The sequence below is a fragment of the Bicyclus anynana genome, chromosome 20, assembly GCF_947172395.1.
Source record: "Bicyclus anynana chromosome 20, ilBicAnyn1.1, whole genome shotgun sequence".
In the NCBI taxonomy this organism is placed as follows: Eukaryota; Metazoa; Arthropoda; class Insecta; order Lepidoptera; family Nymphalidae; genus Bicyclus; species Bicyclus anynana.
The window spans coordinates 6,107,202-6,134,981 of record NC_069102.1 but is presented as its reverse complement, the minus strand read 5'-3'; the positions used below and the strand labels follow the sequence as shown (position 1 = coordinate 6,134,981).

The window sequence follows — 27,780 nt, the reverse complement described above, 5'->3', positions numbered from 1 at the left end:
CTACCGTAAACCGTTAAGGAGTTCCCTTAATTGACCTTGGTCTTCATCATCAGACCCCTAATAACTGACACAACTCATATAGGTAGAAAGTTCTCAGCAATACGAATTAATCAAGGCCAAACACAAGGTAGTTACTGTAAACTGTTAAGGAGTTCCCTTAATTGTCCTTGGTCTTCATCACCAAACCCCTAAATGACAGTCACAACCTATCTATGTGGAAAGTTCTCATTAATACAAATTAATCAAGCCCAAACACAAGGTAACTGCTGTGAATCGCCGAGGAGTTCCCTCGTCTGTTTTATGGCTCCATCATCAGATCGACTTCAAACCTTCATGAAATTATAGTGCTTAAAAGTACTAAATGGAAAAGTATACGAACACACTAGACACCCATATAATTTTCGAAAGTTCCCCTCAATTTCTCCAGGATTCCACCATCAGATCTTGACATGATGGCAATGGGACCAAATGGGGGCTATACCGTTTCAAACAAAAAAAGAATTTTTGAAATCGGTCCAGGCGTCTTTGAGTAATCGGTGTACATACATAAAAAAAAAAAAAAAAAAAAAAAATACCGACCGAATTGAGAACCTCCTCCTTTTTGAAGTCGGTTAAAAAGTATTCGCAGCTACAAAATAATTTTAAAGCACAGAGTAGTAAAATATCAAACAGCAAACAATGTTGCGTGTCACTGGCACCACGTACTCGCATAAAAAACTAATATTATTTAGAGTTTCCGACTCCCGCCCGTATTACAATATCATTCGGCCATAAACGGATTCATATTTCCATAAACCGACCAGCCAATTTTGACCCTTACGATCCTCAACCCTCCGGAAGATAAGTATGATTTCGTACCTTCGTCTGTAATTTTATTTCACCCTTCCTCCGACTGAGCTTTATTTTGCGTATAATTTTGTTTTCTACTGAAATGTGCTCGCGACGTCTCGTTTCAAAAGCTTAGGAAAATAGATTGGGTTATACCTCTTGTTTGCGTTATTTTTAACGACCGTTTTGGTTAGAGTTAGGTTATATTCTTTTTTTAGCTATCTTGATGTTTAAAATGTGTACCGAATTAATTTATTCATTCTATACATCATTATTGTATTTATTTCATATTTTATTGGAATGAATTTGAAATAAATGTCAGTAAAAAATAAGTAAACCACTGAACAGAATTTTATTAAAACTTAGCGCTTTATATTCAAAAAATGTCTCATGAAATTAAGTTCAATTTCCTGCTTCTCTATGATTGAAGTTAAATTACCAATACTGACATTCTAAAGTAAATAAGTAGTATATTTAGCTATATTTTATACCCGTATTCGCGTCAGCATGCACAAATAATCAAACTGTACTTTAATATTATGTACCAGGAAAACAGAAATTTGAAACAAACTGAAACCAGTTAATTAATATCGGTAGCCGCAATACCGACAGGCTTTCATTTAGGTACAATAGGATGGGAAATTGCTAGTGTAATTGCAACCAATTTTCCGAATGTTGTATGGTTTTTATGACAACACAGAACATTGTAACTGCAATAAACACATGATATATCACGACGGAACGCCTATATTGAAGTAAGATACAACTAAGACCCCTTTGTATGAGCGGACAATAAACGTCAGCCGTCAGATATAATAATTTCTCTGCATCGCATTATGATGATACGCCTACGCCTTTTTGAAGGCGTTCGTGTTCCATGATCATTAATATTTTTTAAAAGCCGTATTTATGCCCGTGGGTACGAGGCAGAAAGACTATTATTTTATTGAGGAAGTTGGCTCAGGTCGCTCGTTAAACGCCGACTGCGGCGATCAAGTTAATCCATTACCATTTTATACTGTCGTAAAGGTTTCACGACTCCCGTCAACTGTTCAAATTTTATATGCTATTATATCTAATAATATTCTCAATTGGTTACTTGGCTGATGACAACTGTTCAAATTAAAGATTTTTTAGATTTCTCGGTTTATAATTAGGCGCCTAGGTATTACAAGAAGTGTCTATGATATTTGAGTGTAACACGATATCAGGTGCCTGATATCAAATATAGTAAACCTGATATATTAATTGTAAAGTCATTCATATCTTCATTTTACGATTAGAAAACAATAAGTAGTACTTAATCAATTTGCAGTATCATTGCATCAAGCATTGTTAATTTATTAGATTAGGTCAGACTAATTGTTCTGCTACGGATTATGAGTGGTTCAAGTCCTGGTCGGTACAAAGAGTAAGTTAGAGTTTATTTTCTAAAAAAATATTTGTAGCAGCTCGGAGTTGAAAGTCCCAGTCTCGCTATGATACTATTGAGAGTCCTAAAAGATAAAAAGCTATTACTAAGCGGTTATACTACACAGCAGTATTTAAAATGAGTAATGATCAAAGAATAAATGAATAACCATAAATCTGATTTGGTAGATTGATATTGAAAATCGTGGAAGCTATTTTGAAGAAACAAAAATAAAATGAGGAAAAAGAAAAAGAAATTAATGTTAGCAAACACGAATGATCGCGGATAAAATACCAGGCAAGCAGTATCATGTAGAAGGTTGGGCGAAGTTTGCGTACGAATTACCCGGTAACAAGGCGGGGACGCGGTAATCCTGTTATCGGCTAGATATCCACCGGAGCCTGTGGCACGGAGTAACCACAACTTTTAGAGCTTACTAAAAGCCAACTTAAGTTTGGACTACACTTTAATTGTTGTTCCCTTGGTAAGGAGATTAGCGCGTGATAAAATTTTCAATGGGATGCTGAACGTCTTACTAAGCTTACTATTTAAAACCCGCTTTAAAATGAGTTCAAAGTTGGTTAATAATTATTACCGTTCAGTTGCAAATTGTAAGCCAACTCTTGTAAAAAAATGGCAGCAATTAGCATTTTGTAATACTTTTTAAACAAAGAATTTTGGTTTTTCTTATTGTAAATAAGAAATATTTTTTATTCTTTATTTTATTTTCACATACTTATTTAATATTTATACAATAAAATATCAATACAGATCCGATTAATCTGAATTCAATGAAGGTTTTGGTAGACACATAAAATTGTAAAAAATTGTAAATAAGTAGGTATCTGTTATTTTATTACATAGGTTATTATAGTTCTAACATGCCCGTAATAAAATTATAATCAAATTATATCGCCGAGACTGTAGGTGTTATGTTGCAAGCTACAAATTAGTTTTTTATAGCCGCCATTTGCCTCGGTACTCTATAAAATTATATTTTGCCTGCGTCTTGCTTTAATAATTCATAACATCAGCAGATAATAACACACGTAGCTCGAATCGCGTTTTTAGTGTTGTCGGAGTACAGGCAATTTGTTTTCCTTGGGAAAATAGCAGAACAAAGAAAAAGCTCGGAAAACCTTGTTAACTTTTTAAAACATTCGTTGGCTCTCATGCATAATTCATTATCTCTGGCAGCGGTGTTAGTATACTGCGTGTCCGTTGTACACAGAGTGAAAACAGTCCGCCTACCGTGCCGGACTACCAGGGCCACATAAATAGTGCAGCGTCGCCGAACATGTCCGCAATCCGCATTACGGGATAACATCGAGCGACGCCATCGCCAGTCCCCAACCCTCCTCACAATTGACATTTCGTAAGAGCCCAACCCTTTGTTATTCCGATGAAATGTGAATTTCAATGAAAACGAGGTTAAAATTGCTCAGGCCCGACGTGCCCGTAAAAAAAAGAGATTTCATTACGAGCTATTGTTGTGTTACGATTTTCACGGTCCATTTTCCTTTCAAGAATTGTTAAAGCGGAAAGGTTACGGTTTTAATATTTGTATTAGGCACGGTGCCGCGTCTCGAGTAGCTCTTTGAATACTTTATTGCGAAAGTAATTAACTCAAAGTGCTGTTCTTGTGTTTTTCGCTTGCTTTTACGCAATTAAAAATAATTTGAAATAATAGCCTGAGCACAAAGAGGCGCAAGACGCGGCTGGAATAATTTAAAAGCTTTGTGAACCGAGTTAGCATCTTGTTTCATTAACGCGCGCCTGTCTCGGGGAATATTTATATGAGTTGGGATCATGAATATTTACATTACGAACTGACTCGTGTTTCGAGATGCTAATTATATACATTTTATGGCTATTTTATTATTTATTTCTCCATAATAACGTCAATAACTTATGCTTACTAACTTTAAATGACACATTACTGTTTTATTGATTTAATGAACTTTAACTAAGCTGTTTAATAATAGTCTAAGTATAAGTCACATTTAAAAACGAACGTGCCTTTAAAAAAAAAAATTGTCTTTGCTTATTTGCTCAACTTAAAATCTACAATAGACGTTTTGATTATGACATTAATTATCGATGTATGTATGACGCCATTAAAACCTTTATACCAAAAAGATACTGCCATAAATATTACCCGTAGTTTATGCAAATTCAAACTCAAGTTTACTTAGTCAATATTCATAAGTAATTAAAAAAAAACTAATATTTATATGCAGTATTAACTAATTTATGAGACCATAGAGATCTGTTTCTATTTTTATTAAGTTATTCGTATAACAGCCAGTATTAAGATTATTGAGGCACTTCCTTTCACATTTATTTCTGTTTGAAAAAGACGGGAAGTCAGTTGTTAATCTGTAGCTAATATCTCAAGATTCTCGAGACGGGATAAAAATCGAGTTTCGATACGAGAGGTATTAAAGGGAGATAAGTAACAGTAGTCGATGAGGTCACGAACGTCTTTCTTGTATATAGCTAGGCTATAGGAGAAAAACTTGTAATATTTTGTGATCAACACTTTTCACTGAAAATTTCACTCTAAGCATAGTTTGTCTATTTTCTGAAATCTGACTTTGTTCATTGTCCTTTTTAAAATTGGCATCTAAATATATTATTTATGTTACTTTTTTTTACTTCTGCACACAGCGTAACCAGAGTTAGTCTTGATAAACTGCGTGCTGAAGCCGTGACACCCATAAAAAACAAAAGTCACGCGTCTCCTTGACATCCGCTTATACAAACATTTTTCATAATTTGTATTTCAAAATTTAACACTAACAACAATTACGTAAATTAATATAATAATCAATAATATCCAATAAACAAATACTCCTTATTTCTTTACTTTTGAGAACAGTTTTTAAAATATTTAAAAACATAAGACGACATTTTTTTTGAATAATATTGAATATGCGACGCTTCATGTCTTACTGACTCGAGCATGTATTCGTTTTTGAATTTTGTATTTGTGACAGGTGCGACACCTTTGCGTTCTTTGCGCTCCATCTGTTTATTATTGATTAATCTGTGCTTCTGCATGACTTTTTCTTCATTTTATTCAATGTCTATTAAGTCTCTCTCTCATTATTCGTATATATTGCATGGGTATACGAGTATTGGAATGTCCATCGTATGCCGCGGAGCTCATAGTTGGCCATTCCTTGCATTCATTGGTATGTTAATATTTTTTAGGTCTTTAGAGATACTATTAAAATTTTATACGTAACAAAAATTTAATAATTTCATTTTTATACTTACCACAGAGACCGTTTTTGGCAAATTAAAGAATATTTCGTGCGGAATAAAGGAAAACTCGAGCCAAAGATATGAATCAGATTTCCTCTCGCAGTGAATACAGCGACAAGCGAAATTACCACGTTTTTGGAGCGCCTTTATAGTCGCTCTGCGGTATCTCTGTAATGAAATTAAATCTCATTTACATTACTTGAAACGTTCGTTGAAACTTTAAAGTTATTCTTTTATGCTCGCTATTTGGTGAAACTGCACCGTAAATTATCCATAAATTGAAATAGTTACGCGAACAAAAAACAATGAAAGGAACAACAGTAAAATGTTGTGGAACGACTACTGTAATTTTTATATTTGTGATTTTTTATCGTGTATGTATCCCACACTTTTTACAACGCATTATATTAGAAAGTGTTCAGTGTTTTTCATTGTAAAAAATATATATATTTAGCCCAAGGTAAAGATAATATTTATAAAGACAATATTTTGTTTATTTCTTTTGTATTTTTGTATTTTTACTGTTTTCAATAATAGCTTGCTTTAACGCTATTATTGAAAACAGTAAAATTATAGTATCATTTAACGTGAATCCCGTGAAATGCTAATTTATTGAAAACAGTTTTGATGCTCGTCAAATATATACATTATTCATGGGAGATTCAAGTGGCTAGATTGTCATTATTGCTCAATAATAATATGTTTACACTGTATTTTGCTTTAATAGACTTTATTATGACTATAACTGCAATTGTTGAAATAAATTATATCGAAGTCATAAATAAACTATGATCATATTCAAACTAAGCATGTATTTGCTAATCTAACATGTAGATAAAACTCTCCAAAACTGTCAATAAAACAGCAATAAAGTCAGTCTGTCTTTCTTTTCCTTTTTTAGTTCTAAATTTTTATTTGTTACAGTTATTTCGTTTTAATTACCAGGGCAGCAGCCGTTGGAGTGAGGTTTTATTTTTAATTAATACTGTCGAGCCTCCGCCGAGGGTGCGATTGTTTTCAGTTTTATAATGCCTTTCAACTCGTTCGCGAAAATAACAATTTGACAATGGAAAGTTTGCGATTAATTAGCAACTGTTTGTTAATGCTGCAAATCATCTTTTAATTGGCTACGAAAGTGCTGTTTTATTGTGAGTTTATGTATCTTAGAATAATATAATCCTTTCTTTTATATATATCATTAAAATATATTATGCTGTCAGACACGCAATTGAGATATAAAATTATTGTGTTTTCATACCTACATATTTTGTTTTTTGTATATTTGTGGTTCGTTCTTCTTTTATTAACCGACTTCCAAAAAGGAGGAGGTTCTACGTTCGGCTGTATGTATGTTTTTTTTTTTTTTTTTTTTTTTTTTATGTATGTCCAGCGATAATTCCGTCATTTGTGGACCGATTTTGAAAATTCTTTTTTTGTTGTGAAGGGTTTGATTCCAGGGTGGTCCCATTTTTTTCATGTTAGGATCTGATGATGGCATCCTGGAGAAATCGAGGGGAACTTTTGAAAATCGTAGAGACGGCTAGTGCGTTTGTGAGTGTTTCCATAAGGTATTTTAAACCACTACAATTTTATGAAGGTCTGGAGTTGGTCTGATGATGGAACCGATACACAGACTATGGAACTCGTCAACGATTTACAGCAGGTACCTTTTGTTTGGGCTTAATTTATTTGTATTGATGAGAACTTTCCACCTAGATGGGTTGTGACTGTATTAAGGATCTGATGATGAAGACGAAGGACAGTGAAGAGAACTCCTCGACGGTTCACAGTAGCTACCTTGTGTTTGGACTTGATAAATTTGTATTGATGAGAACTTTCCACCTAGATGGGTTGTGACTGTATTAAGGGTCTGATGATGAAGACGAAGCACAGCGAAGAGAACTCCTCGACGGTTCACAGTAGCTACCTTGTGTTTGGACTTGATAAATTTGTTTGATGAGAACTTTCCACCTAGATAGGTTGTGACTGTATTAGGGGTCTGGTGAGGAAAACGAAGGATAGTTAAGGGAACTCCTCGACGGTTCACAGTAGCTACCTTGTGTTTTGACTTGATAATTTTGTATTGATGAGATCTTTCCACCTGGATAGGTTATGACTGTATTAGAGGTCTGGTGATGAAGATGAAGGAGAGTTAAGGGAACTCCTCGACGGTTCACAGTAGCTACCTTGTGTTTGGACTTGATAAATTTTATATTGATGAGAACTTTCCACCCATATGGATTGTGACTGCATAGGGGGTCTGGTGATGAAGACGGAGGACAGTCATTTCACACTCAGTAGGTGTGGTAACACTAAAAATTAAAAAATAAAAATTTTAATAAAAAAAATTCAACCGACTTCCAACTCAAAAATTAACCTAAACTAAAAAGCAAAAAATAACATCTTACCTATGTGCTACCTTCTGATCAGTTTGAAGGCGGTGCCAATCTAGTGTCATGTTTTAATTAAAGCTGTTTCTGAAAGAACCACAGAAATTGTGTAATTTAAACGGCTTGAATTAAAACATCACTGGCCTGGCACCGCCTTCAAACTGATCAGAAGGTAGCACATAGGTAAGATGTTATTTTTTGCTTTTTAGTTTAGGTTAATTTTTGAGTTGGAAGTCGGTTGAATTTTTTTTATTAAAATTTTTTATTTCGACAATTATACAAATTGAAAATGTGCCTAGCCTAAACCTAACAAAAAAAATTAAATAATGTGGCATCGTTAATTCAAGTGTAGTATTTCTAACCTAATACTTTTATTGAAATAACTTGTAAACTAGGACGTTTTGACAATTCTAACTCTAAAACACAGTTAAATAAATGACTATTGCCAAATTAGTAGGTATGGTCTTAACATAAACTTAATAAGTGGCTATTAAAACAATATTATTTATAAGTTAAATTGAGTAGGTGTGAATGACTAGGAAAACATATATCAAATAAGGTGTTACAAAACGAGCCCAGTGTTCCCACGAGGCTTTGAAGCCCAGATTGCTTGCTTGATGAGCGAGTTGTCTATAAAAGCGGAGAAAACCATTAACGAATGCTTCAAAGAAACGTCATTATATCTTAAATGAGTATACATATAACATTTAACGACCGTGTAGAATTTGATCTGCTCAAATGATAGTCTTTTTTAACTTAAATTGTATTTATTAATTTTATTTATTTCATTGTTTAAAACATGTTAAAATCTTGTTTGACGCGAGTTTTTATTAATAAATTTTTTTTAATTATAAAATTATTACGAATCACAATATTTGTTATTCATAATTAAATATCTCATGATAACTAAAAAAAGATATGGTTTTGTAACGTTTTCTTGCCCATCGAACGGACCGGTGGTAAAATAAGACGGAAATGTGAGCTTACTGATATAAAAGAAATTGAATTTGAATTTAAAGACCCATCAAAGTCATGGTTTTGTAGTTTCGCAGCAATGCGGTAAAACTTTGAATGTCATTGTCGGCTATTTGTTCAAGTTCATTAATTACCGGTGGTGCTAATTTAGCCTTTGTGGTTTTCATGAAGTCCTAGTTGGAATGTTTGTAAAATAAATAAGATTCTAAAATTTCAAAATAATCAGATGATTTTTTTTAGCTTCCATTCAATGCGACATATTATGAGTATTTCATTATAAATTGCATTATAAATGTGAAACGGCTAAACGCACAAGTAACATAGATATCTGTAATTGTGTTAGAACGCCTTAAAAAATTTGTAGCGATATGACGTCACAAAAGTGCCATAGTATGGGTATTTATTTGAGTAGTAGTATGGGACGTTTTTGAGAAATCCACGGCAGCTGCGCAAAGATACAAAATTGCTCAACTATTAACATAGTTTTGATAAATCCAATAAAAATAGTTGCAAGTACATTATATGATACAAGTATTTCAATAAATCGTAGAACCAAAGGTACGTATGTCATTAGAACTCAACTTGGCCTGATAGCTCTTTACGACAATATTAACCTGTTGATAACATCTGCTATCAGATGCGAACGCCATTCGAAGCGTGAAGTTTGCTTTTTATTGTAATACGAGGGCATGGGTGTATCGTTATTTTATAACTCGTTTTATAGCACTCGTTATTAAATGTAAAACCATAAAAAGAACTTTATTTGAATCTGAATTTTATTTATATTTTCATGAATAATACGGGGTTGTCATCATTCTTCATGGTTTTGAATGTTTAAATTGTCACGAATTTTCAAAAATTCAAAAAAACAAATATATTACGTTCCCCTTCTATGATTAGTATGACGCATTGCCTTCAAATCGAACGAGAGCAATGAACTTTTGTCACCGTAGCCTAAAATCTGAGAAATCCTATACCTAAAGTCAATCATAATATGATATGCTAATATCAATATCATGTTGCCTGAACAAGGTTCAATCAAGCGAATGATTCGCAAGATTTTCACAATTTGTTAGCACTTCTATGGTTGTAGAAGCCAATCTATCAACTTATTCATTACGAAGCGACCTCGATTACCTGATACCCTACTTTCTATACAGAAACTGTAAATATTATCCTGCAAATTTTATTTATTTGTGGACTTTACGAAAATAAACAAGCAGGGTTTGTTGTAGATTAAGTATCTCAAATGGTTTTTTTCATTGAAAGCTCTTCAGCTGGTACTAAATGGATTGCTACAAAAACATCAAATGCGTGGAACGCTCGACTTTTATAGCGAAATTTAAAAGTAAATTAATTATTTTGAACACTCGGATGCACGTAATCTGAACAGAGATTCACTGTACTATATTTTTATTAAGTTTTAAATAACCATTTTCTGTATTTGCTTTTAATATTCATAAGCTTTTAATTTAAAATTTCATTTCATCTCTTTGTACGTTTTAACAAAAATGGCAAAGTACTTTTTCTACATGATCGAGGAATTAAAATATAAAAGAAAATATCCTCAATTAAAATCAGTTACCAAATTATAAGGTACAAAGGTAGTCGGGAATAACAAGGGGTATCTTTCTAGAAATACTGTAAACGAAGTTATTAAAGCAGTTGCGCATGAAAACGAATTGTAGCGAGCCAATTAGTTGGGGAGTGTCACCGTTGAAGAGGGTTCCAGTAAAACCCCGGAGCTATGCGGGGCCGAAAGATTGTGTAATCCAATCATTAATTATGCACGCCTGGTACATGAAACACAATGAAAGCGCTTTTCAAAAGTATTTTTATTTATTTATTATTCAAATCAATTAAATGAAAATAAAATAAAGTCTTATTTGTAATATTTATATTGAAAAGTCAAACAAGATTTCAAATTAATCTGTTGCCATGTTGCGAAGGTAAAAACAAAATGAAATTAATCAAGTTGTTTTAAAGCAGAGAGCGATGAAATTAAATAAAAATGTACAAACAAGCCACCAACCAGGTTTGATAGGGAAGGTAATTACGAAGTATTTCAAGAGGAAATTTCAACCTGCGTAGATACGTTGGCAGCGTCTCATCTATCACGCACGTCCCAAACGCCTGGCGCAGCTGCTGAATACGCTCAATTTTGTAAGCGTCGTAAATACTCGGTCATATCGAATGACTATGTGTTTGCGGCGCTTGCCTTTGAGACTTTAGGCCCATGGTCAACAGATACTAAAAAATTTTTTAATGCTATGTCTGACAAATTGGTCCATGCTTCAGGTGACCCAAGAGCTGGCGCTTATTTGGCCCAAAGGTTAAGCCTTGCTATCCAGAGGGGTAATAGCGCTAGTGTATTGGGTACCTTGCCTCTGGGTGAACAATTAGATGGTGTGTATTTGTTATAATTATTTTATTTATTATAAATTTAAATTTAATATACTGTGTAATTCTTAGTTTTAATTAATATATTATAGTGCTTACGGGTAAATTATTTTAATAAAACATGCCAATAAAAATTAAACATAAAATTTATTTCGTTACTTTGACGTCTTTCTTTTTTACGTCAACGCATGGTTTTAATTTATTCATCATCAACCGCATAGGGCCTGGCCTCCCTCCGTTTATGAGGAGGAGATTTGAAGTTAAAACTTCAGACTCACCACACTACAATGTTGTGTTAAGTAGAGACCAAGTTCTTGCATTAAAATTCAGGTGCATACTTATTACGTAGAATTTATGGAAAGATATCTTTTTATCATACATACTCGAACTACGTTACTTGGTGTTACTTTAAAACCTTATAGTAACACCACTCAAGGTTGACGAGGGAAACAATTATTATTTCAATCACGCAAAGCTTTCTTTCTGATTCGTTTCGTGCCTTTCATTTACATGTTAATTTTCTATGTAGCTTACGCCGAAATCGTGTGAAAGCCGACTACAAACAGTTCGTAACCCACAATTGTAATTTTTATTGCTACGGTACTCTTGTAGGTTGCTATCGACTAACATTTTATTATGATTGTTAGAATTAATTCAGACCGACGGAAACGCCCAACTTTCGCGCCGGTGTTCCCTATGATACATAACATCTGTTTTTTTTGTAGATTGAGGTTTTTATTATGCAATAGTTGAATGGATTTTATTGCAATAAATCAGTAAGACTAGAGGAATCTATATACAAAAAATATTTTTTTATGAAAGGTTTGCGCTTACTACTATGTCGCAGTGATATGAGTTCTATAATAAGTTAGAGCATTTTCCTAAAAGCAAGTATTTACTTTTGCTTTGGTTGTTTAAATTATTTCATCAACCCAGTCTTATCATTATTTCATCAACGCTTATTGAATATAAATCTTTCTAAGTGTCTTTCCTTAAAAAATAAAACATGTAAAAGAATAAAATTGCATATCCACACCAAGTAACGCCATCTAGCACCAACTATAACTATAGTAAATTTTGTCAGTTGTTACTGGTGTCTTGTATCTTCTTATAGTCGTTATTTGTACTTGAATCAGACTGTGATCATTATTAATACATCATTAAAAATACACAATCAGTAACCAAACAACGTCCTCACTACTTGAGTGCCAATAACAACTTTTTGGTGGAGTTTTCAAGTAGGCATTTATAAATTCAACCTTAAACGAATCATTTTCATTCATTCATGGTTGATTTTGCTTTGAATTTGGACAGCCAGCTTTAATATTAAACTTTGATCGAAGGTATTTAGATTTAATTTTCTTCAACTATTTTTAAACCGTCAAAATGCAATTGTGGACAATTATCAAGTTATGATGGTGTCATTTTTAATAACATCCTGATGACTGAAAAATGTTTTACAAAATGGCGTTAAGAACAATAAATCTGAGACCTATAAAACATTATAGAATTTACCAACCACTAACACGCTAGGTACAGATGATTTTTTTCCGCAAAAAATGTTATAACAAAAAGAAATACTAATAAAGGAGTTAATAACTACATAGGCAACGGGGATTTGTTCCTAAAATATACTTAACAGTACCATCAAAATTTCATGACCCAATACTTGTAGTCACATGCAGCGTTGTAAGACTATGACCATTAGCCAGAACAAACAGTCTTTGTCACAACTCACTGCTATTCAGCTAGCAATTTATCGTTTAACCCGGTGGCTTGCGTACATTTTGTATAAACAAGATGCCTCGAACCCGCTCGAATGTTTATTGCCTTTGGCACGCAACGCCCGTCCACGATAAACGTTAATTCAGTGATGTGCCATTTGCTTGAATAATTTTAATGATGAACGCTTAAAGTATTTTAACCCTAATTCACAATATTGTTAAAAGGTCTGGGTGGTTTTAGAAAGTTGTCTTGTCTTCAAAAAAACATACCCACACACTGTAACTACTTATAACAATAATTTACCCATTTATTTAATTAACACTTTGTCAAATAGGAGTTTTAATACAAATTATATAACTTTAATTTAGATTATAATATTACTTACGGAAAACAAATAAATATCTGTGGAAAATCGGAAACAAATAAATTAACGGAAATAGATGAAATTTTCCGAATAGCGATCCCAACATCTACAGTGAAAATACTAGGAAAACATAAGACGTCGCAGTCCACTTTGGATTTGCATATAACAACAGTGATGTTACGATCGGTACAGCGATACCGTGAGTCAGGGGTCGGCGCGTGGAGACATTGTAACGAGTCATTAGGCATGTAGGTGTTGCCGCGCTTTCCATTCGCGGCGCGGCGGCCGAGACTACAAATTAGTTCCTGCGATGCGCTTCAAAGAGAAATCTTCAAACGATTCCCTTCGACGTCTTAATCGAAGTCTACTTACATTCCCGCTTCGACGCGCCGCTTTGTCCCCCTGAATTGATTTACCATCTATTGTCTTTTGACACCGGCGCGGTACTCTTATTTGCGTTCGATACGCTCTAGAGTTTTATTGAAATGTTAATGTGAAAAGTTTTTTTCAAGTTCCTACCATAAAGTTCGTTTTGAGGAGATAAAGCGGCAGCTGCCGACCCCTGTTTGCAGACTGGGAGCGAGCATTGAACGTTTGTAAGGGCGGCTGTAAACTAGACTTTTTCGATAAATTAATTTATTAATAATATTTTATTATATAACATAAGGTTTAAATGTTCGAAATAGAGTATGAAAACTCGTATAGCGTCGGAGTGTTTGTCATGTCAAAAAAGCTCAATTTCGATGGGTTTATCTTGTTTAGTCTAGGAGTTTTGATGGTCACATTCTGATTGCATTATTGGTTGATTGTCACCGAAAATACGCAAGTAGATAACAGGTATCCCAAAAAGTTTAGTTCTAATTTAGTTTTCAACATTTTGCCAGGGAAAATTAAATAAGTGCTTGGAAAAAATAACTAAGAATTACCTAACATTTTTGGAATGACAATGTAGTCTTATCTTTTTGCCGTTTTGTAAAAGTCAATTTTATCTATTCGTAACGCTACTACTACTGCTACTAGCTCAACACTTAAAAAAGATCGAACATGTTGTAACAGAAGTCATTACACTTTATTATGTACTATAAAAACTACGCTATAAATTTTATAGTATGCACTCTGTCGTACGACATAATAATCTTACGCGTGTAATCTGCCTAAGTGCGCCCCCTCTATACGTACAATGCCTCCCCTCGAGTTCTAACGGCAAGTCGTTCATAAAGAACTTAATGGCGACATGGCGTGTCGAAATATTAATATGCGGCCTAACTGTACAAATAAACATAGTATTATCTCCTGTAACTGACATTTATCATACTAAATCACGCGTTGACACTGTCACCACACAAATTACTTTGCTCACAGAACTTTAATTGGTGCGCAGTGTGCTTTCTGCGTTCTATTTGATGATCAGTTAGAAAGTCAATTATTTGTAAAATAAAGTATCATTATTTATATTAATGTTAATTTTATAAATTGTGTGGTAATATTATATTTATGCTTAACTGTACAATTCGTTCCTTCTGTGACAAAACTAACTACTTCTGTAACAGGCAGATAAAATCACAGCATGGGTTTTTGACATTAAAGTAATTATAGCGCGGTGTTTTTTCTGAATCACGAACGAAATATTTTTCAATTTCCTTATATAGACAAAAATATGCGTTACTTAAGTAAGTAAGTACACTTACCTAATATCTCTTGAAAAATACATTATTCTAGTTGTGTTCCGTCTGGCGATATTACGGCTAGATGGAACGACACCCTTATACATCGCTCGATGTAGACATGATGTGTTAAGATATTAATGCGCCACTTAACTGTACAAATAATCATATCATAATCATCTCGTGTAAAATACATTATTCTCTCATTAGGAAGCGGGCCGGTCTGTGTTCCGTCTGATGATTTTCAGGGAAAGCTGCACAATTCGCTCCTACAACGCTCTATGTGTTAAAATAATAATATGCGACTTAACTGTACAAATAAACATAGTATAGTATACATATGTCTGGAGGTATTAGGTTTACTATTAATTATTATGCGTGATGGACTATTTGGCCTAACCCCTCTCATTCTGAGTGACTCGAGCTCAGCAGTGAGCCGAATATGCCATATTCGAAAGATATATTATCTCTTGAGAAATGTATCCTTATGAAATACGTGGATCAGTCTGCGTTCCGTCCAGACGGAACAAGTCGCCTGTAGAGCGCTCAATGTAGACATGACGTGTTAAAATATTAATATGCGACTTAACTGTACAAATAAACATAGTATTGTCTCTCGTAATACCCGCCGCGTGGGCGTAGATCGCACATTTGTCTCAGTCTAACAATACAGCGTTTACGCTATTTATATTCGACGCGTGGGTACGATGATAATCAACTATTTGATGCTATCGTTGGAGATGCTCAGACATGCGATTACATTGGTAAGACTAATGATATAAGTGGGCCATAATACATTTATCATGAGAAGGTTATATGCCACAAGGTTTTTACTGTCTACAGAGTATTTTATGTGTGTTGATAAAGCTTATCCCACTTCTGATTAAACCTATTTATTGTGACTTCCGTACATTTATGATTGTTTATTTCGTCGGTCACTGTAACTCTAAAATGTACGAACGTCAATAAATAAATTGAAATGATCAATGGTCCACTAATATCGAATGCGGGTTAAATCTATGACTTTAGAATTTCTTTACTCTACACATTTCTTAACGATAGAGAACTCAGCTAAAATCATCGTTGTAGATATCTCAGAGCAATAATAATTATACTTTACATTGACAGTATAGTGATATATCAGTATTATTAATCACAGAAATACATAGCAGTACAAGATATACTGTCCCTTCCTGACACAACTAAACAAAAAGCGTGTGCCAGGTTTTAATAACTAGGATTGGAGGATTGCGAGGACGTTTCACAGTCTTTTATCCTTGAGGTAATTGTGGCTCTTAAATTATTATTTATTACAAGAAGACCACCTACCCACAACATCTCTTTAACAATTTCTACCGAGTTATAGTACATCATTAAAGGGAGGTGGGTACTTATAATTCACAAATAGACATTATAGCTCGATTAATGGGCTATTCGTGAGCACGTTTTTAGGATGAATTACAACGAAACGACTTCTTGTATTCAGCTGTCGATGCCGGTCACAGCGCCGTATCCATTTGCTCATACTAACGTATCATAGGAGGCCGTGGTTATTTTTGCACACGATGAAAAATAAACAATTTTTTTGCTATTGTGAAAGTACGAGGCACTTTTTATATTCAACACAGAAAATTTCCTATTTCTAAATGTATTAATTGTTTTTTTATTTAATAGTTGTTAAATATATAGTATTTCTAAAGTAATTATTTTAATAACATTACATGTTGGTGAATTTAGTCAGTCATAATACGCATTAATGATTAGTTCTTTTTTTACTGTTAACTCCTTAGCTATGAAGTCTAGACGCGCTGTGTGGAATAATTCTCAGATTAACTGTCAGCTGTTCTTTATTCATACGAATTAAGAGCATTTTGCATGCTAATGGCTCGAGTTATCGTGCAAGTTATATTCTCCTAGTACACTTGCAGCTTATTAAAGTTCATAATATCTAGTTTATATGTACGAAGTTAGAATTTGGTAATAAAATAAAATGATAGGAGTTTTAAATTGCATAAGTTATGTCTACATACGAGCAAATAGCGTGCAAACATTTTTTAATATCTAATCTTCTTGCAGACACAACGTTGCCTCAAATAGTCATGTGTCGGTTTATTGTATTTTTTAAAATTAACAAACTTTGTTTGACTGTTTGAATAAGGTTGTTTTAATTACTTTATTGTTATGTATGTAACTGTGTGCTATTAAATATTGCGTCTGTAAAGCTACAAATAAAACAAACTGTATTAAAATAACACGGTATAAAAGTTATTTATCTTCCAAAATAATATTCTCCTTTATCGTCGTATCTTTCCCCCTTCAGCATTAGTTGTTACTGAAACGTGAAAAGATTATAACTTCCAGCAATTCGAATAAAATTTTATTTTTCCGATAGTAGCTACATTTGTGAGTCGACATCTCTACGGATTCAACAGGGGATGCTCGGCTCCATAATTTGCGATGCCATTAACCGCGTGCGTGAGGGAGAGGGGGCGATATGGTTGTGCTACTCTCATATCGGTCGCTGAATGTAAATGGCTTCATTTGATTATGTTCTATGCCGTAAACGCTCTTTGCATTTTATGCAATCCCAGTAGAATATATCTCTAGTCCTTATTTTATAAATAAAAAGTTTTCCTTAAGTTTACACAATAGATCTAATCAAGTCAGACAGCGTCAGCGTAGCCTTAATTTTTCTATGTTCTGTGGTTATAAAACCTGAAACGTCAATCTCACTGTATTATTTTTATATTGTAACAACTGTTTTTTCCTATCTGTAAATAATACAGTCGTTTTACGTGTCAGTACGTTTCTTTGTGCGTTTAGTTTTTAACCAATTTACTACTCCTTACATACTTGACATGAAAGTTGAAACTACTTGATCGTTTATACTTTATCACATTGTAACTGCGCAAAATCGTTAGTTGTTGAATTTTGTGAGTTTTCCCTACTTTTTTTATCAGCTTACCATTAATTATTATAGTAAATTATCACTATACTCTACTACTGTTTTATCTTAAGGCTTATGTTTCTTTCCTAAACGCAAGCAGATCTAACTATATTTAACTATCATCTATAATATCAGACGCATTGTGATTTAGAGGAATTCATCAATACATTCGAAGGAATGGGACTTAAATTGAAAAACTTCTTCCACAGGAGACTGCTGAAGTATGCGTCGGCACTTCAGTGGGAACGATCACAGAGCCAGACTGCCTAGGGCCATGCGAGCCTGGTACCTCGGTCACGCTGGAGGGCATCGTGTGGCACGAAACGGAAGGTGGTGAGTTGTTACTAGCGCACGAACCCAACGCACCGTAGCGCCTAACATCACACCTCCAGCACGCTTATGCACGCCTAATACTTGTGTCCGCTTCGCAGTCCACACATACCGACCCCTCTAAGCACCAAATTTCGAATGGTCAGAAAGATAGATTCCAAAATCTATTTTCACAAAAGAAATGTCCATGATCCCAACCTATCATTATTGAAATTGTTGTTTAAATTAAATAATTTATTTATTAGAAAGATTTGAAATTTGAGCCGGATTTATTTATTTATTCTTCGAGTTTGGACAGCGAGCTAATTAAAGTACATACCTATATACCGTTAAAGTAGTCCTTCCTTGCATTAATCAATACACATAAAATATATTATGTCAACTCGATAAAAACGGTATAATCACGTAGTGGGATGGGCTAGCAAGCAAATAACACAATATCTGCGGTAACACAATACAAGACACAGTTTGGTGCTGGGGAAAGTTCATTTTTCAAAATATAAGTTATTGTAAACAAGTTGTCCCCAAAAATAATATCATCACCTTCAGATGAAAATTATGAAATTTATCGAAGTTTCTTGTGTATGTTTGATGTATTTAGGTTTTGATAATATGGAATATAATAAGTCAAAGTGTATTAAAATGTACAGTACTTATATTTATTTCGCTTTTAATACGCGATAATCTATCATAAGCTGGGTTCGAAATTACGTAGATTCCAGTAGACCCAAAATAATCCACAAGATCCATGACACAATATGAGACAGACTACATAAATTTGTATTGTTTTGTCAGTACAAATAAAACGATGTAAACCAACAAGTATATACTGTATTAATCTAGATCGTAGTGGAATGAAAACATTAAACCAAACTCAATTATTATACTCGTAGACTGCAAACATTACTAATTACGCCCATATTAAGATAAATATATTATTATCCTTGAAGTATATTTTGTATAAAAACGTTTAAATTTATAAAGTTTAAATATTTTACCGTATGGCCAGATCGCAGAGACCGGTCTTTTATGGCACGCGCAAATTAAATTTTAAATGCACTATATAAATATTGCAGTGACGTTTGACTGATTGCCTCTTAAATCCGTAATTAATGGAGGGACGTTCGAACCATTAAAGTTTCCTTTTCACCAGAATATATTCATTACCTCTTCTTTGCTTTATTACTTGTTCAGCATTTTTTGTGGTGTTAACCAAACTTATTTACTAACACATGTTTTGGAGAAAATATTATCCATTCACGTTTGTTTTTATAGGGCCTATAGAATGAGAGAAAGGGCCTTTCATTGTTTCATCCACTCAATAATACTCCTCTCTCAACAATTACTAGCGGTCGCCCGTGACTTCGTCTGCTAATAGTTAGTTTAAGCTTTTAATCCCCATTTATTTATCGCAAACATAACTTGACTTGAAAGATGATACTGTCATAAAAAGTTCAACCCCTGTTTAAACCCAAAACCAAACCCCGTTTTGCAGTTAAATTTTAAAAATTCTTAAATCGCATTACATTTCGTATTTTTTTTTATGATTTATGCACAAGTTTTTATTACAGTAACTCTAAAAATGGACGACGTTCTATACGAACTTTCAACCACTATTTCATCTCCTTCTCTTTATGTTTTAGGGATAAAAGTAGCCTATGTTCTGCTCCAATGTCGCATTTATCATAATTCCAAAATTCATTTTGATCGGTTCAGCCGTTTAGCCGTGAAAAGGTAACAGACAGATAGACTTTCTTTTGCATTTATAATATTAGTATGGAAGTACTAGCGGACGCCCGCGACTTCGTCCGCGTGAAAGTCGATGTAAACTTTTAACTACGCCTACCCTAGCCCCAACCTACCCTATCTCTACCCTATCCATACACTACCCCTACCCTACCCTTGCCTACCCTACCCCTACCCTATCCCTACCCTACCCTACCCTACCCTAGCCCTACCCTACTCCTACCCTACCCCTACCCTACCTCTACCCTACCCCTACCCTAGCCCAACCCTATTCCTACCCTACCCCTACCCTACCTCTACCCTACCCCTAATTTTCTTTGCTATAAACCTCACGGAGCCCGAGACCTTTCCAACGAATGCAAAACCGTGGAAATCGGTTCGTGCGTTCTGGAGTTATAGCGTCAGGAAGGAAAACCCGACTTATTTGTATATAGTAGATAGATTATACAGTTATGGTAATAAGCAAAGAGTAAAGTCATCAAAGTACAAACTGAAATTATGCCTAATTTGGAAGCCTTCTACACCATTAAGCGCGTCGCTTAATCGATTAATAAGTGGCTCAAGCGTCTTACGCAACAGACTCGCTCAAGCAATATCTAGAATGAGCAATACATTTTGCGCCCTCTTTTCTAGCCATTGATTTATAATCTGGGCCGATATTTCTCCATTGTATTCCAAACTGAACACATGATATTCCTTTATGTTGTAGTCATTTATTCTTCGATAAGCCCTATTTCTCATCCCGCTGAAATCCGTCTATGATACGCAACCGTCTATCATTACAAAAAAAATACATTGTATTACAGAAATCGGGCACCCCAAACTCTCAAAACATTGAATCAGTGCACGCAATTGTATCACTTCTGTATTGTAGATTAGAGATGGTTTTCCCGTGATACGTTTGGCGTTAATTCTATAATCGCGTGTCCGTTGTACATGCTATTAGTAATACAATAGATCTCCCCTGGCGTTACATATAATTACAATAAAAAGTAATAATAAATCAACATCTGCCCGCCGGCACTCCAAATTTATCCACGGAGTTGGGGGAGGTCTCACTCCCTCCCAATTTATTTATTTTCGTTGACGTTGGCCGGGCTTAGGGAAATTGAATACTGTCGAGTTATTTTGCGTGGAAATTTCCCAATATTTTCACTGTTCAAAAGCTTTTAATTACTTTCTTTTGTAATCTTTAAATTGGTAACTGATGGTATTCATATTTTTGGAACAATTTTTTAAAGTCCGTCTGAAATGACTAATTAGTAATTACTGCTAAAAATTGATTCGCTACAGATAATAATCCATAGTAATATTATAAATGTAGTAGTTCTTAGTATGTCTGTAATATTTTTACCTAGTTTTAGCAGTCCCATACATACTTCCGGAAATTAACGTAAGAATACAGACAGATAAAACAATGCTCTTAGGTATTAACATGCCTTCACATATCAACACCTTTTTAGGTATCTTTGTATAAAAAATAAACACATCTCATATCCACAAAACTTTAACTTTCTCTACTTCAAAGTGGGTAACCGAGAAGTCTTTTGTCAATAAAACCAGGTATTTTACGACCAAAGCAAATGTAATATAATAGAATTTTAAAGTTTACCGGATCCATTGTTCCCGATCGTACAAAGTTAGCATCCATTTACACCCTTTCAACATAAAGCAAACTTTGCGGTCTTGGAATCTTGTTCGCAAAGTTAATTAAAAATTGCAGCTTTATATTTACTTTACTGCTTATATGCCCTGATGTATGAATGAATAAAAATCAGTATCAAGAGATAAGTTACTGGTGTATTTAACTCTCGGTGGTATCTACATTTATGTTTTCTTTTTTTTGAAATTTTGAATTATTAATTTCTTAATATGTACGAGTATTATGTAGCATTATTATTTTTATATCGTCTAAAAATTATAAAATACTTAATCCTTTGTCGTTTCTAATTTTTAAGTGTATTTTACTTCTTGTTTATTTTTTTAAATCCATAATATGGCCATACATGTTGGCTAAATTTTTCCAGATTTCCATCAAATCTAAACCTCATATTCATCAAGATATTAACAATTCTTTTCAACAGTGTAACAATAACAGATAAGTATTTAATTAAGGCCACTTCAGATTACAACCAAGATACTTACCAATACCAATACTTAATAATACCAATATACTTTTAAGTAGTCCGTATGAAATTTGCTAATGTTGACGTTTTTATGTTTGTGATATATATAACAAACTTTCAGTTTTATAAAATTACGAAGATCTGACTATCACATACTGTAATCTATTCTTCTAAGAAATTGTTTAACTTAAAAATAGATGTTAGGTAAAGCAATATAATTATATAGAACAAAAAATCCCTCAATGTTAGAGCGTAAAAGAAAATGTAAAAGCAATGGCGGGAGCTTCACAACCATTAGTCAGTTGATTACGGGCCGCGGTAATTAGCATCCTAAATGAACCTATTCCACCGCTCTGCTCTCCTGGTGCGCCCATTGCGATCTCAATCAGGAAACATTAGTTAGATCCCCCCGTTAGTCGGTCGGTTAATTGAAAATGTAAAAGGCCTTGTTCATGATTAGTTTATGACTTAACAATTACATGATGATTTGATAAAAAATTCAAAACTATTGTAAAGCTGAAGAGTTTGTTTGTTTGAACGCGCTAATCTTAGAAACTACTGGTTCCAATTGAAAAATTGTATTGGATAGTTCTTTGAAGAAGACTAGAATTATGCTATAGAAACATCATATAGGAACGGATCATAAATGAAAAATGTGACAAAAATAGCAAAAAATATTTTTCAAAAGCTTCTCTTGCGAGCGATTCGTAAACAATTACGCAAAACTCATACTTGTTCCCCTTTATAGATCCGAATGGGTTACCACGTGTCTCAGTCATCCACTAATATAAATATAAAAGTTTGTATGTATGTAACATGAAAACAGAATAGTTGAATGACGATGGATTATACTTTGAATATGAATACATCTACTGAAAAAATACTAAATTACATAGAGCTATAGTAAAATACGGCGACAGGCCAAAATTAACTAAAAATGAAGCATAATATAATCTCAGAATACAGAAGACTCCAGAAGGTGTGATCGAGTGTAGGAATAAAGCCGTTGGAATTACTCTTTTTTGGTGTAATTTCACGAATCATGGGCATGTCTCTCAATAAGTTCAAAGATTTTATTAAACGCAAGCTTATACTATTTAATTAATATAAAATTAATGACTATAAATGTTTAAGTCAAAAAAGTTTGGAAATGAATTGTATGTTGTGGGCTCTTCTCGGATCAAGGCACTTTGGAACCCTCCTAAATTTAATTTCAAGTTTACGATTAATTATTGTCACTATAATTTTATAATATTAATACCTAATATTTCGAAAGTGCTTGTAAACTAAGTCTAAATGAAATAAATGAATTGACAATTGAACAAGCGATAAGACACACTGAGTAAGCCGTGTGACATGCTATACAGGTACAATTTATGGACACAATGCGTGCTTTATAATGACGGCTAAATGTGGTATCTGGATTTTTCTGTGTTCTGAGAATATGACAAACAGTTTAAACTTTGACGTAATTATGAAGATGGAATGTTGCCAGTAGAAAGTAAGTCAATTTATCCTTGTTGTTAATATTTAATTGCTATCACACATGTTTTCGAGGTCGCGGGTTTGCGCTAGTGTTTTTGTTATAGTAGAAGTCCAGGGGATAACTTTCGTCTTAATTTATGAGTTTAATAAATAAACAAAGAAAGTATTGTAAATTATTATTTAAACTTTAACTCTACTTAACCTTGGTGTTATATTTATTGAATTAAATTATAATCGCTAAAGACTTTTTAAACAAAATTGCAAATAATAATTAATTATTTATAAAATCGTCTTATCTAAATCAAAACATTGAAATTAAAAGCATATTAAAAATATCAGATCATGTAAATTGTAGCCTGTAAAAACGTATAATTATTTTAATTACTCATACTCATGTAATTAACAAGCTACAAGAACAATCTTAGTAACCTACCTAATAATAAATATCTATTTTAGAAATGACCAATTTACAATTATTTTTATTAAATTTCATGCAAATTGTAATGTAATCAGCCATTAAAGATAGCCGTGTGCATCCGGGAAAAGGAAGGGAACAGTTGGTGAATCCAACCCCTAAATAATAAAAGTGAGACGCGCGCCCGACAATTTCCTGAGTTCCGAAGCTGTCTGCCCACTTTTTAATATTCCTGCTTTCCTAGTACTTCGCCTCTTGGAAACTTAAGCTCCTTTTTAAAATATAACGAACAAAGTAACTCCGGGACTGTAATTATGGAACTTTTTGCAAGAAGCTATTTGTTTTTTATTTTTAAAAAGAATATTCAATTCTGTTATGGATAGAAGTCTGTGATGGACAGACCTACCTCTTTTTTTAAAAAGCTGAAAGTCAGGTCATGCTTCTACCATATAGGTACGGAACTAACTATGGATGTAGTCTTTCGGAGGTAGCAGGTTATAACTAACCCGTCAATTATAAGTTCAAAATTTTGTGAAACTCCCGAAGGTCATGAAATTGACTTGAAACGACTTTTATGCCAGAAATTCTTTCCACCATAAAGAAAAGTTTAAATGGTGTTGCAATATGAGGCTGGATTAAATTTATTTTTCTTATTCGTATCGTCATCAACCCATATTCGGCTCACTGCTGAGCTCGAGTCTCCTCTCAGAATGAGAGGGGTTAGGCCAATAGTCCACCACGCTGGCCCAATGCGGATTGGCAGACTTCACACACGCAGAGAATTAAGATAATTCTCTGGTATGCAGGTTTCCTCACGATGTTTTTCCTTCACCGATTGAGACACGTGATATTTAATTTCTTAAAATGCACACAACTGAAAAGTTGGAGGTGCATGCCCCGGACCGGATTCGAACCCACACCCTCCGGAATCGGAGGCAGAGGTCATATCCACTGGGCTATCACTGCGCTTTTTCTTATTGGCTTGCAAATATTAATTATAACACCCCTATTAATCCATATTATATGGTAGTATGACATATTATGATGGTTCATCCACAGACCGCAATCCAAAATTGATAAAATAAATTTCATATTGGGGTTATTAAATCGCACTGTCAGTTGGTCTCATCTATCATGCCCATTCACTGGGCACAATAACTCGTTCGTGTAATGCAAATTGCTTATAGAGATGCTTTATGTGGTCATTGTTCCTGAAACAATAAATGGGAGATAATAATTATTTATAGACATCGCTGGATGCTGGCTAGCAGATATTGAAACACAAAGCACTTCTGTGCTATTTTCTGAAAGTACATCATCTCAACGCTGACGCAACGACGTTGTGATTTTATACGATGTTATCTTTTTTTTATACAAAGAAAATACCGTAAACGAAATTCTTTTTTCATTAATTTGTATTTCGTTTAGACCCTACGAATAGTGATATCAAGAGAGCTAAACAAAAATTAATTATAGAAATAAAAGTTAAAGCGCGCTCTAAACCTAAGCATTTTACTGTGACCTAAATTTAGCATTTACTAAACATATATCAACATATAACATAACTCTAACAAAACAAATTCATTCAATGCCAATCAACCTGTTGAGGTTATTGTATGAGTACGTCATCTTATCTTTCGCAGGTGGACTCAACGTTGAACAATCATTGATGCTTATAGTGATACTTTGTTTAAATCCTGTGCTTTTTTATATTTATTGTGTATCTGTGAATTGTGTATTTGTATAGCAGAATTATATATGTAGTTAGTAACTGTAAAACGCTTATCATGTAGTCTGTCTTTTTCATATTTTGTACTGTTACTGTATAGTAATTGTATACTGTAGTTTAATAAAAACAAGATAGAAACAAGATGTTTTTTAAAATGATAAGAGATGGAGTTTTTTTTAATTCTTGCGTAAATCATGCGTAATAATAAAACATGTGTCGCGACTACACGACACATTATTTAAAAGGCACCTGTTTACAATTCATGAGCTAGTCTCGACAAAGAATCGCTCTCCGGGGATTAAAAAGGGATTGCTGCACACTCGTACTACATACAGCTATAAACCCTCACTTCATCGTAATTTATCTCTGCTCGAATAAATTTTGCGTACAGAATAGCCACGTTTTTATCGAAATATATCTTTGGCCGAAAAATGCGTACTAAACAAAATAACCTATATCTACAAGGTCCAAAATTAAAACATTTTTGAATGGTAAATTTTTGGCTGTAAACTTCACCACCTTGAGAGATTCTAACGAACTAACAAACTAACTTTGTTGACTATGGAACCCTAAAAATGGTTCAGTAATGTAATAAACAGAAATAACATAGCTATCGAAACTAATCTACATAACCTTCATCCCATCTACAGTCTTATTTAAAGTTCAATACTTCCCTTAAGCCTCCTTTGGTATCTACAAAACATCTGCGGGTCCAAGTTTTGCTTATGTTTTCCATAATAAAATCAAAGTATCTTTTCATGATTTTATCTTTTTACTGAAGAAAGAATCTTTTTACCGAAGGTAAAAAAACTTATAATACCCTTATCAAGTTAGCAACCGCAACCGTTAACCTAATTTATTTATTTCTTACGTGATAATAAGTGACACTCAGCAGGCTAATTCATTAACTTTGACGTATGTTAGTTGACATGTACGAAATTGAGATTATATGTAACAAATGTCAACCTGTGCCTACTGACAACACTTCGTGGATATCACACAGTAGGTAGATGACATTTCTTAGTTGATTTGATGTTTATTTTAAAATTTTAACTCGATTCTGAATTCACAACATATTTATAATTAGCGAACTTCGTCCGCCCTTAGACCTCTTTATCCAGCCCTTACTGTAAAAATTGAGTAACTTCTCTCGTTTTCCCAACATTTTCCTTCACTGCTCTGCCCCTATTGATCGTTGCGTGATGAAAAGTATACTATAACCTGCCCAGGAGTATGAAGATCAATTGTTTCGTTAAAATCCGTCCAGCAGTTATTGTTTGTATAACGAACATACAGATAGACAGACAAAAATTTTACTTATTGCATTTTTGGCATCAGTGTCGATCACTAATCAACCCCTGATTGTTATTTTGGAAATACGTATGTACAGAATTTACCTCTCTACAGATTTATTATAAGCAAGTATAGATTAAACATGACGATTATGAAAATAATTATATATCGTTAAAATACAACAGATACAATTTAACATTAATTATAACAGTGGTCGTTCGTGTATAACATTATGTAACCTCAAGTAATAGTGTGGAAAAGTTTCATACGAGCGTGGTGGGGGATTAAATTGATTAATTAAATTTGCATAAGTAAGCACGCGAGCGTGATAAGCGGGGTGTTTCGGGGTGGTCCCTGGCCCCGCGCTTCTAAATACACCGCCGGAGTCACGTTCCTAGCGCCCCCCCTGTATGCAAATGAGGAGATGTGACAAATTGGATTGCCTCGCCAATAACTGCTGCATCCATTCCGACCGTGTCGACCCAAATTTTAAAGTCCGATGCCTTTTTGTAACCAAATCGGGCATGAGAATTTTGACAGGTGCTATCAAACTGTCAAATTGATTGTAAAACGTTTTTTGTACCGCGCGCTGAAGATGTTTTATTGTTTAAAAAAACATAATTTTCAATTCAGAGCTATAATTATTATATAAAAACATTTCTATTATTTTCTTCTTTTTATT

The 27,780-nt window shown here is 33.8% G+C and overlaps 1 protein-coding gene across 4 annotated transcripts in view; it reads left to right on the top strand.

The window, feature by feature from the left end:
* LOC112046728 (zinc finger protein 608) overlaps window positions 1–27,780 on the top strand; it is a 195,254-nt gene that overhangs the window by 153,502 nt on the left and 13,972 nt on the right. For 3 of the 4 annotated variants that reach the window (XM_052887859.1, XM_052887858.1, XM_052887861.1), the window contains one exon: window positions 18,184–18,307. In XM_052887859.1, coding sequence (XP_052743819.1) covers window positions 18,184–18,307 — 124 coding nt within the window. The remainder of the gene's footprint in view (window positions 1–18,183; window positions 18,308–27,780) is intronic. The other variant, XM_052887860.1, reaches the window with a different exon arrangement.